Below are 12,390 nucleotides of genomic sequence, written 5' to 3'. Positions count from 1 at the left end.
CCAATAGTTATAGGCCCCTTGGGTGCAGTCCCAAAACAACTGGAGCACCACTTGAACACCATAGGCATTGACAAATTTGCCATCAGTCAATTGCAGAAGACAGCTTTACTTGGAACTGCTTCCATCCTGTGACGATATCTGTACCACCACCAAACATCCAGATTTGCCTATCCCAGGTCCTTGGTAAGGACTCGATAGGTAGACAAAAATGCCAAACCCAGACTGAACATCTGGCTGACTGTGTGATGAATGATGATGATGATGATGATGATGATGATGATGATGATGATGATGATGATGATGATGATAATTAAATTTACGCTATATGCTTCTTGACTCAGAATGGTTTGGGCAGGGAAAGCACGGGGAGTGGAGTTTTGGCCTCAGCCAAAAAAACATTATTTTTTTTAAAGTGGAGTCTGGCCCATTTTCTCTATAAGTCTGAAAAATGTCAAGGGGATAAAAGCATTACAGAATGTGACTGTTCTGAACAACAAGAAAGGAAGCAGCAGATATCCCAAAGCATTCAAAGTAGAAAATTAGAAGCAAAGTGCTTTACTTTTTACTGAAAAGCCGCATGAGACGTCACTTGTTAAAGAACTTGAGTAACAAGGAAATAAGAAGAAAATAACCAGAATTGTAGAAGCCTTCATCCAGGCAAGGAGGGGCAATTATTGCTGAATCTACTTCCCAAATTAGCAGCAGATGCATGCAGCTATATTAATAAAGACCTATTCTTTCTGGGCAGCCAAACTTCAAAATTGTAATTGTAATTGTAAGTTTATTTATAGGCCGCCCTTTTCCCTGAGGGGACTCAGGGCGGCTTACAACTTGTGGGGAAGGGAATACAGACAGTGACATATAAAAACAGTACATAATTAAAAATAGAAACAACATTCATCATTCGGGTGGGGACGAATTACAATCTTTATCCCCAGGCCTGACGGGATAGCCAGGCCTTGAGGGCTGTGCGGAAGGTCTGGAGGGTGGTGAGGGTACGAATCTCCACGGGGAGATCGTTCCAAAGGGTCGGAGCTACTACTGAAAAGGCTCTCCTCCGCGTGGTTGCCAGTCGACACTGACTGGCGGATGGAACTCGGAGGAGGCCTAATCTAAACAATGACCAGGAACAAAACTAATGTTGTCTATGGAGATTCTCAGTATATCCAGGTCAGGGTTGGTGATCCAAGGTGCTTTTTCAAAAGGTAACTGGACTTTTCTTTTTTTAATTTTTACTTGAAGGCTTTTTGCTCCTCATCCAAGAAGCTTTTTCATTTCTTAAAGAAGCTTCTTGAATGAGAAGTGAAATGACTTCAAAGAAAAACAAAGAAAGCCCAGTTGCTTCTTGAAAAGGCATCTTTTGGAAAATTAACTTTGTTTTTCCTTAATATTTTTGTGCCCTAAATAAGATCAACCTTAATCAACTAGTGTTTAGGTGTTTAGGAACGTGGCACGACAAAACCGCGCTCGTCAAAATAGCGGTGATAAAATCGCGTCGCTAAAGCTGCGATGTCATCACCGCTGCGACAACAGCGCGGCAACAGAAGGGCGCTTTAAAACGGCGCCGCGGCAGAAAGCCGATTTCAATTAAGGTAAGGGTTAGGATTAGGTTTAGGGGTTTGTTTTAGGGTTAAGTTTAGGGTTAGGTTTAGGGTTAGGTTTAGGGTTAGGTTTAGGGTTAGGTTTAGGTTTGGGGTTAGGTTTAGGGTTAGGTTTAGGGTTAGGTTTAGGGTTAGGTTTAGGGTTAGGTTTAGGGTTAGGTTTAGGGTTAGGTTTAGGGTTAGGTTTAGGGTTAGGTCTAGGGTTAGGTCTAGGGTTAGGTTTAGGGTTAGGTTTAGGGTTAGGTTTAGGGTACTGAGTGCTTGGGAATGCCCGGATTTGCCCTCCGCGATTATGTCATCGCGGTAGGGTCGCGTTTTTCCTTAGCGCTTTGAACGGCGCGAATTAGTCTTCGCGCTTATGTCTCCGCGGATAAGGGCTTCGCGGATTTGTGGTGGAACCGTTTAGGAATTAGGCGGCTAAAAATAAACTAACTAAACAAATTTCATTAATTGTTTGCTTCTACATTTATTTAACATAAAGTGTAACCATTGCTCCTTAACAATGTTTTTCTTCTTCTTTTGCTACCTTTTTTGTTGGGCAGAGAAAATTATTATAAAACCACTGAGTGTGAGTTAGAGATGATAGGCATTTCATCTTAATGTGTATGGAATTATATAAATTACAAAAAGGTGTCAGTCTTACTCTACAGACTCATCACTGTGGGACATGTTCTCATTGTTCATAAATGAACTGCTGTGTGTAAGCAATCCATCAACTGTCTCAGCTGAACATGAAGCTTTAGTAGCCCCTTAAGACAACCACTAGGGAATTCTCCCATAAAAATCCCACGGAAATTAAGCTGTAGCAAGAGCCATATTGTTCACAGCAGTGGGGAATGCAGGAGAATTCCCCCCCCCCAGTTGATTGCATCTTAAATGAACATCATTATTAACACTCCTCAACTAATTCAAAATTTTGTCACAGGCGCTTTGTAAGAGATATTAAAATAGACGGGCTACAGAAGTGGTATTCAGCAGGTTCTGACCAGTTCTGGAGAACTGGTAGCAGAAATTTGGAATAGGTCAGAGAACCAGTAAATACCACCTCTGACTGGCCTCGCCCCCATCTATTCTCTGCCTCCTGAGTCCCAGCTGATTGGGAGGGAATGGGGATTTTGCAGTAACCTTCCCCTGGAGTGGGGAGGGAATGGGAATTTTGCAGTCACCTGCCCTGGAGTGGGGAGGGAATGGAGATTTTACAGTATCCTTCCCCTGCGTACTTGAGAGACCGCCTCCTGCCAATTACCTCCCTACGACCTATTAGATCACACAGATTAGGCCTCCTCTGAGTTCCATCCGCCAGTCAGTGTCGAGAGGAGAGCCTTTTCAGTAGTAGCTCCGACCCTTTGGAACGACCTCCCCGTGGAGATTTGCACCCTCACCACCGTCCAGACCTTCCGCACAGCCCTCAAGACCTGGCTATCCCATCAGGCCTGGGAATAAAGATTCTAATCCGTCCCCACCCGAATGATGAATGAATGTTGTGTTCTATTTTTACTTATGTATTGTCTCATGTCTTGTATTCCCCTCCCCACAAACTGTAAGCCGCCCTGAGTCCCCTCAGGGAAAAGGGCGGCCTATAAATAATAAACAAACTAAACTAAACTAAACTGCCATGCCCACCAAGCCATTCAGCGCCCACCAAGCCACACCCACAGAACTGGTAGTAAAAAAAAAATGAATCCCACCACTGATGGGCTAACATTTGATTTGAGGTTCTGCTTGGCAAGTTCACCTGAGTCATTTGCACTGGCAGAGAGATCCTCTGATGGACAGGAGAAATTTCATCCGCAGCCATTTCAATCAGACAATAACCTTCAGGATTGCCGGAAGACAACATATAGCTGGAAGGAAAGAGAGAACTTATTACTGTTTTGGAAGTGAACAAGCAAGACTATGAAAGCATGCCACCAACATGAAGGGTAGGTTTATTCTGGAAGGCAGGCCTGATTCTGACGGCTTTTCACACTCCAACGACACCTGTAAAAGTACACAGTGTGGTTAGCAGATAGATAGCTGAGAATATGACAGCTCAGTGGACTGAGTCTGTGAACCGGAGCCAATGCTTGAGGCTACCTGCATTGCTTTGCCATGGCAGCATGCATTTAATTGCCGGAAGATTTATTACCCACCTTTTATCAAAGGACTGAAGAATGGCTATCATCAATCAGTCAAAACTCTGGAATGACTGGAAAACAAAGGCCCATAGTAAGGCAACATTGGGTTTAAAATCAAGGGAAGCAGATAGGCCAAAGAGAATAGCTGATCATGCAGAGACCTTCCCCCTGTAAACGCCTTTGGTTGGTACCAGTGGTGGGTTTCAAAATTTTTTGGAACCTACTCTGTGGGTGTGGCCTCCTTTGTGGGAGTGGCTTGCCGGCCATGTGACATGGTGGGAGTGGCTTGCCAGCCATTCTCTCTCTCTCTCTCTCTCTCTCTCTCTCTCTCTCTCTCTCCATCCTTTTGTCTCTCTGCCCCTTTTTTCTTTTTTCTTTCATCTCTCTCTCACACTGTTTTTCTTTCTTTCTTCTTTCTTCTTTCTTTCTTTCTTTCTCCTTTCTTTCTTTCTTTCTTTCTTTCTTTCTTTCTTTCTTTCTTTCTTTCTCTTTCTCTCTCTCTGTGTCAGTCTGTCTCTCTCTCTGTGTCTGTGTGTCTGTGTGTGTGTGTGTGTGAGGCAGTGGTGGGTTTCAAAAATTTTTGGAACCTCTTCTGTAGGTGTGGCCTGCTTTCCGGGTCCACTGGTGGAACCTCTTCTAACCGGTTCGGTAGATTTGATGAACCGGTTCTACCGAATAGGTGCGAACTGGTAGGAACCAACCTCTGGTTGGTACACATTTACCTATGGTGCACCAGAAGCCCAGAAGAAAATAGGACACTTATTTATTTATTGGGTTTCAATAGCTGCCCATTTCAGCAAAGACTCTGGGTGGTGGCCCTCAATTAAAAATAATAATAATAATAATGCAGGATACGCCATCTGAAATGATAGTGACAGACACACAGTTCCTTTCTCCTGCTACAGGAAAAAGATCAGGGCAATCCAGAATGAATGGCTGTGCCTCTGATTTCACTCGGATAAGGTTTATCTGAGCTCATGAAAGGTGCCATCAATGCATAATATTCGAAGGAGTGTCAAACATCAAAGTTAAAGGCATTTGTAATATAAATATCCAAAAATTCAATACTGTGCTAAGAACCTGAAGATGCGAGTGTCGGTAGAAGTGATGAAGTGATGTTAGGAGGGGGATAGGAATGCTACATATATTCTCAACGATTAAAAAAAATATCCATCCCTAAAGGGGGTCTTTCCTGTAATTGTTCTTAGTTATTATTTTTTCTGAGAGGGGGAAAACCCCCAAGAGTGTTAATTATTATTTCAGGGGTTGATAAATGAGACACCATAATGCGCAAAGATTTAATTAAAAAGAGCCCTCAGATCAGCGAAGAGATTCTTTCTCCCCATGCTTCTTTTGGAAATCCCATTTAACAGCTGAACCCCAATGATGAGTGCCTCGCAGGAATCCGTGGCGTGTTTTATGATCTCCATCCATCTTCATGGAAAGAGCCAATCTTCATGAGAATGCTATTTTCCCATCCCCAATGAAACGAGGATAAAGCCATTAAGGCCAGGGTTATCCATAGTCTCTTTGGATTTCTTGTCATCAAAATATAAATCAGGATTCTGAACTAGTACCTAGTGTTGGTTTTTTTTTGGGGGGGGATGTTAATATGGTATCAACATACGTCTCATTTCTGGGCTGCCACACTGAATTTTGCAATCTTATTGCCTGTCTTCCTTGGCAGAGAATCAAAGGAACAGTCTTCAATACAATTTTCAATGTTCTTGTCTATATGCATACAATGAACAGATATTTTTCTTTCTTTCTTTCTTTCTTTCTTTCTTTCTTTCTTTCTTTCTTTCTTTCTTTCTTTCTTTCTGTCTTTCTGTCTTTCTGTCTTTCTGTCTTCCTTTCTTTATTCTCTCTCTCTTTCTCCCTCCCTCTTCCTCTTTCTTTCTTTCTTTCTTTCTTTCTTTCTTTCTTTCTTTCTTTCTTTCTTTCTTTCTTTCTTTCTTTCTGTCTTTCTGTATGTCTTTATTCTCTTTCTTTCTTTCTTTCTTTCTTTCTTTCTTTCCTTCTGTCTGTCTGTCTTTCTCTTTCTCTCTTCCTTTCTTTATTCTCACTCTCTCTTTCTCCCTCCCTCTTCCTACCTACTTCTTTCTTTCTTTCTTTCTTTCTTTCTTTCTTTCTTTCTGTCTTTATTCTGTCTCTCTCTTTCTGTCTGTCTTTTTGTCTTTCTCTCTTCCTTTCTTTATTCTCACTCTCTCTCTTTCTCCCTCCCTCTTCTTTCTTTCTTTCTTTCTTTCTTTCTTTCTTTCTTTCTTTCTTTCTTTCTTTCTTTCTTTCTTCTTTCTTTCTTTCTTTCTTTCTTGACTGTCTATCTTTCTGTCTGTCTTTATTCTCTCTCTCTTTCTTTCTCTCTTTCTTTCTTCTCTCACTCCCTCTCCTTCCCTCCCTCTTTCTTTCTCTCCTTCCTTCTTTCTTTCCTTCTTTCTTTCCTTCTTTCTTTCCTTCTTTCTTCAAATTATATGTCATCCATCCCTTCCCAATGAATCTGGGGAGTTAAAACAAGGGGAAAAAATACAAGAAACAAAAATGATAAATAAAAAATGGCAAGATTGACAAACCGAACACAGACAGGGATAAAAAGATATAAACTCACACAATCCAAAGGAGGCTTTGTTCATCCTTGCCAAAGGGCTGGGCAAAGAGCCAGATCATAAAGATTCCCTTTAAATAACAATAGGATGAAGACTACTCAAATCGTAAGGGGGAAACTCATGCCAGAAGGTAGGTGCTACTACAGAGAAGGCACATTTAAAATGACCCGATAGTATTTATTTGAAGGAACCTGAAGCACATCAACCCTGCCAGATCAAATCAATCATGCAGATACTATAGAAGACAGATGGTCCTTCAAGTAACCAGCCCCTTTGCCATGTAGAATCATGTAGGCTAATGACCAGAATCTTGAATCAGAAGCAAACTAGCAATTTTCTAACTGCTGGTTTGAAAGAGATGTCAAAGAGAGCATTTACATTAAGGCAGAATCAAAATATCTCTCAACAGAGGGGGAGGGATATGACACCACCTATCTCCTGTTTATAACTCAGTCTTTTCAGCAACTCCAATAGGTTTCCATATCCATTTGAACTATTCAGGTGACCCTGAGGGCACAGATAAACCTCCGATTGACCTCAACAATTCCTGAAAGAGCGCTAATGACCAGAGGACTGGAAGGAATATAAATCAATCCATCATCCAACATTCATCCAGAACTAAAAAAACGCTTCTTGGAGGAAAAGCAAATATCTTCAAAGAAAAACAAAGTCCAGTTGACTTTTGAAAAAGCATGATTGAGACTCTCCTTGACTAAAACTAATATAGATCGTGAATCAGATGTTTTAAATGGACATGATGAGTCATGCACATTGCCGTCTGTGCTGCTGCATTCTGGGCCAGCTGTAACTCCTAGGTAGTTTTCAACGTCATCCCCATGTAGAACACATTGCAGTAGTCAAGTCATGAGTTTAGCAGGGTATGGTGAGTGTTCTCCCCCCCACCCTTCTCCATCCAGGAATGAAAGCCAAACAGACGTACAAAAGAATATTTTAATCAGTCCAAGCTCTTGTTGGCTGCAAGCCCAAATAAACAAAGATAATCGCTCTGGCAGAAAGTCCTATAACTCACACAATACTGCAAACCTGGCTTCTCTTATCTCAAGCCACTTATCCAAGTTGGCTTCTCTCAGTTTGTGAACGCAAACAAGAACAAGAACGAGAATGAGGAACGTTGACTTCTGCCACCAGGGCGTGGCACCAGCAGTCTCTTTTATCAGCAGGAGTGGATCTTGATCAGCATCAACTGTTCGTAATCACCTCCTATAGTTACTCCATTGTTCTTTCTGTCAAATAGCCCTTCGTCTGCATGCATCCTGATACAACTCCCAAATGCTTTCCTGAACATTCCCTTTGATCCAATGCTCTGACGCCACCTGGTGCCAACCAGTCTCCTCTCTTTCTATATATATGTTATATATATATATGTTATATTTGTGCTGATAAATAAATAAAGGGAGACTAGTATAGATCTATTTCAAGCTATTTAGCTCTCATCAGCTAGCCATACCCTTGCTGGGAATCGAACCTGTGCTCGATTCCCAGCAAGGCTATGGCTAGCTGATGAGAGCTAAATAGCTTGAAATAGATCTATACTAGTCTCCCTTTATTTATTTATCAGCACAAATATAACAAATGTAACAAAAAGGCAACAGTAAAAAAATATTGGGTTTCTGTCTGGATGGTGTCTTGTGACGAGCTGAAGGACAGAGAACGGAAGTGTGATCTTCCTCCCATATTTGGGCATACCGGGGGTTGTGACTTTAAATATATATATATATATATATATATATATATATATATATATATATATATATATATATATATATATATATATATATATATATATATATATATATATATATATATATATATATATATTTATATAACTTTTTTTTCTAAATAACAAAGTGACCTTATGCCAAGAAAGATGACAAGTGGAAGAAAAATGAACAGTAGTGTTTTCAGTTACTTGGCAAAATGGCAAGTAGTATTTTCTTAGTGTTGAGCTTGTTTTGATGTTTCAAGGTGTTTCTGTGTTCCTGGTAAACATGTCAGTTTTAATTTTCGGCTGCGTTTTAAAAAAAACACCAATAAGATTGTTTTGCCTTCCTTTGGTGAAAACTGCAGAAAGGTTGCCGAACATCAATTGAATTTCACAAGCAGATTGAAAGCACGTTTTCTTTGTATATAATTTTTATTAAATCTTTTAAGCAAGAAGATAAAAGCTAAGATAAAATAAGAAAGAAAAAGTAAGTGAAGAGAAAGCAAAAATATATATTTTCTTTCTTTCTCTGTGTTATTTTTCTTCAATGGTTTCTTTTCTTTTCTATCAAGGTTGAAAGCCCTTTTGTGTTTTGCTTTTGATTTTTAAAATCATTTTCAAAATGCCGAGTTGTGGCTGCAGGCAGTATTCTTGGAAAGCTACATTTCCTCCAAGATTTCACCAGGATCTCCTCTAGCTGTTTTTGACCTATTTTGACCTAACCACAATTAAGATCAGCATTCCTGTCATTAGTCAAGGCAATTGTTATGTGTGTCGTGCCCAATCCTGTGACCATTTTTGCCATTGTTGTTAAATGAATCTCCGCAGTTCTTAACTGAATCATGCGGTCTTTAATCAAATCTGGCTTTTTCCATCGACTTTGCTTGTCAGAAGCTGGCAGGAAATTTGTAAATGGTAACCACCTGATCCCAGGTGACTGCAACCACTGCAAATGCATTCTGGATGCCGAGCAATCGAATAATAGTGATCACATGTAGGGTTGGGCTTCAAAAGTTTCAGCAACGAGTTCTCTGCCTGGTTGCTGGGTTGACGTGGCCAGGATGGGCGTGGCCAGCCGTCCTCCTGCACCACGGCGGGCGGGAAGACCTTTTCACCTTCCCCAAGTTATAGCAATAGCAATAGCAGTTAGACCTATATACCGCTTCATAGGGCTTTCAGCCCTCTCTAAGCGGTTTACAGAGTCAGCATATCGCCCCCACAGTCTGGGTCCTCATTTCACCCACCTCGGAAGGATGGAAGGCTGAGTCAACCTTGAGCCGATGAGATTAGAACTGCTGAACTGCAGATAACAGTCAGCTGAAGTGGCCTGCAGTACTGCACTCTACCCACTGCGCCACCTCGGTTTTCCTCGAGCCTCTGGGAGGGCAAAAACTTCTTCCCCTGGACTCTGGAGGACCAGAAACCCTCCAGAGAGCAGAAACAGGCCCATTTTCAGCCTTCAGGAACTTCCAGGAGGTCCATTTTCCCCCCTCCCTGAGCCTCTGTGTAGGCCCTGCGCTTATCTCGCATCCAAAACGGGTCATGTGGAGACTCCTGGGAGGATTGGGGCAGGGCGGGGTGGGTAGGGCCAGCCAGGGATGGGATTTGGAGGGTCTCCGAACGTGCCATAACATTAGCTGAACCCAGGCAACCTCATAGCAGCCCACCCCCTGATCACATGATCATGGGGATGCTGTGCTGGTTTTAAAGTGAGGACTGCTTGTTAGCCATATTTTCCAGTGCTGTTGTAATGCTGAATAGTCAGTAAATGAATGGTTGTTAAGTCGAGGACTACCTGTAACCAGCCAGACTCTTGTTCCTCTGCCCTTCTACCAGTGGTGAGTTTCAAAAATTGTTCGAACCTACTCTGTGGGTGTGGCCTCCTTTGTGGGAGTGGCTTGCCACCCGTGTGACCGGATGGGAGTGGCTTGCCACCCATGTGACCGGATATGAAGATGCTGACGACACTTGTCAGAACCACCTTAAATTACCTCACACACAGCACTGGCATGCATAAGAATATGATGTAAACTTGTTTTTTAAAAGGCATCTTTGGTTTGCGTTAAAACAACTTCAACACACGCAATGTTCTGATTGCACCACAAACGCAGTAGTCATCCTTACCTTTCACAGAGGCACTGAGTTTTATAAATATGAGCATGATAGTATAGAATAATCATGTCCAAGGACCAGTGGTGGGTTTCAAAAATTTTTAGAACCTCTTCTGTAGGTGTGGCCTGCTTTCCGGGTCCACTGGTGGAACCTCTTCTAACCGGTTCGGTAGATTTGATGAACCGGTTCTACCAAATAGGTGCGGACTGGTAGGAACCCACCTCTGCCCTTCTACCATCTTAATTTCACCCGACGGCAGGACAGGAAGCAATGGGTGGAAGCTTGTTAAAACGAACTCCGACCTGGAACGCAGAGAAATTTCCTGACAGGGAGAACAATTAGTCAGTGGAACCGCTCATCTCCCAGTCCTCTATTGCTGGGCTTTTTCAAGAAAAGATTGCCTGGGATGGTATAAGGACTCCTGCCTTGGGCAGGTAGTTGGACTAAAAGCCCTCCAAAGCTTATAAAACGTAGAATCTTTCTTAATCTGTCTATGGCAGATCAGGGTAGAAAGGAGGAATGGCCAATGTTTTCACCTTTCCTCTCCCATTCAGTCTGGTCTAAACATCCCAACAAGGAGGCATGGGGTGCTTTGGCTCCATAAGACCTTCCTTCTGAGCTCGTACCCTTCGGGAGAGGGTTTCCTGGAATGCCCATGTAATTCCTCACCATTGTTTGATCCAGTGGTGGGTTTCAAAAATTGTTCAAACCTACTCTGTGGGTGTGGCCTCCATTGTGGGAGTGGCTTGCCGCCCATGTGACCAGATGGGAGTGGCTTGCCGCTCATGTGACCGGATATGAAGATGCCGATGACACTTGTCAGAACCACCTTAAATTACCTCACACACAGCACTGGCATGCATGAGAATAGGATGTAAACTTGTTTTTTAAAAGGCATCTTTGGTTTGCATTAAAACAACTTCAACACACGCAATGTTCTGATTGCACCACAAACACAGTAGTCATCCTTACCCTTCACAGAGGCACTGAGTTTTATAAATATGAGCATGAAAGTGTAGAATAATCATATCCAAGGACCAGTGGTGGGTTTCAAAAAAATTTGGAACCTCTTCTGTAGGTGTGGCCTGCTTTCTGGGTCCACTGGTGGAACCTCTTCTAATTGGTTCGGTAGATATGACGAACCGGTTCTACCGAATAGGTGCGAACTGGTAGGAACCCACCTCTGGGTTGATCACACAGACAATGCAGAAAGCTTCTTTGAAAAGAAAGACTGAGCACTTAGCACTTTAATAAGCCAATTTTTTAACATTACGATAAAAAGCCTATAGGGATACCCCACCTCACAGCCGAGTAGAATACCGTCCCACTAACGTAGTCAGTAAAATGAAGCAGATTTGACTAATATGTCCACGCCTATATTATAAATGGGTTCAGAAACTTTGCAATGCCTTAGCCCCCTAAAATGACAATGATTATGAACCTAAATGATTTAGGTTAGGAGAATACTTCCGCAAAGTAAATTGTAAATAAAAGTATACCCATTTTGGAGATATGAATAAAGATTAACGCAAATTTCTCATAGACCTTTTGGCAGAAGTGTAGCCTTGATTCCTGCCTCCAAAATCTTATCTTTCAAATGAGTTGAGTCGGGGGTCACCAAACTTGGCAACTTGAAGGCTTATTGGACATCAACATCCAGAATTCCCTAGGCAGACTGGCTGGCTAGGGAATTCCGAGAGTTGATGACCACGAGTCTTTCTTAAAGTTGCCGAGTTTGGAGACCCCTGACTTAGAGAAAGAGCTGTATTTAATACTTGGTCTGCGAGAACAGATTTTGCTACCCTGGACTTTTTTTCCCCTCATCTAAGTATAAAAGAATTAATCATGCTCTGGAAGTTTTCATACCATCAGAAAAACCATGACATTTGCAAGCCCCCAAAGCTAGATCAAGATTCACCTTCCAATTCCAAGGTTCACCAGTCAATTTCGTTTCTCTTTAGATGCAGATTAATCAATTAGCCATTTCGCATTTGAACTCATCACAAATAAGGAGTGCTGGTAATGTTTACTTAGCACAATTGCTTAGCAGAAATGCCATCTTCACTCCACCCTGTTTTGCTGAAGTTTCATTCCTCCCTAAACGTGGAGAGTAATTCTATTTGTAGAAAGAAGGTTCTCCGAGGCCTACAGTTGCTGTCTAGTGGAATCTGCTTCACTTAATAAAGGCTTTCCCCCCCCCCCCCCAAAACTCAAAGCACAGCGCCAATGTTTAG

General features: G+C 42.1%; 1 protein-coding gene across 1 annotated transcript in view; it reads right to left on the bottom strand.

The window, feature by feature from the left end:
- The window catches only part of LOC106545657 (protein eyes shut homolog), a 550,606-nt gene that overhangs the window by 96,305 nt on the left and 441,911 nt on the right, over window positions 1–12,390 (bottom strand). Inside the window, exon 22 of the mRNA XM_087719050.1 lies at window positions 3,337–3,445. Coding sequence (XP_087575176.1) covers window positions 3,337–3,445 — 109 coding nt within the window. The remainder of the gene's footprint in view (window positions 1–3,336; window positions 3,446–12,390) is intronic.

This window comes from Thamnophis sirtalis, unplaced genomic scaffold, assembly GCF_051295495.1.
Source record: "Thamnophis sirtalis isolate CommonGarterSnake01/CBP01778 unplaced genomic scaffold, rThaSir2_p1.2 scaffold_6, whole genome shotgun sequence".
In the NCBI taxonomy this organism is placed as follows: domain Eukaryota; kingdom Metazoa; phylum Chordata; class Lepidosauria; order Squamata; family Natricidae; genus Thamnophis; species Thamnophis sirtalis.
The sequence above is the reverse complement of the archived record's forward strand: the minus strand, read 5'-3'. Positions and strand labels throughout refer to the sequence as shown.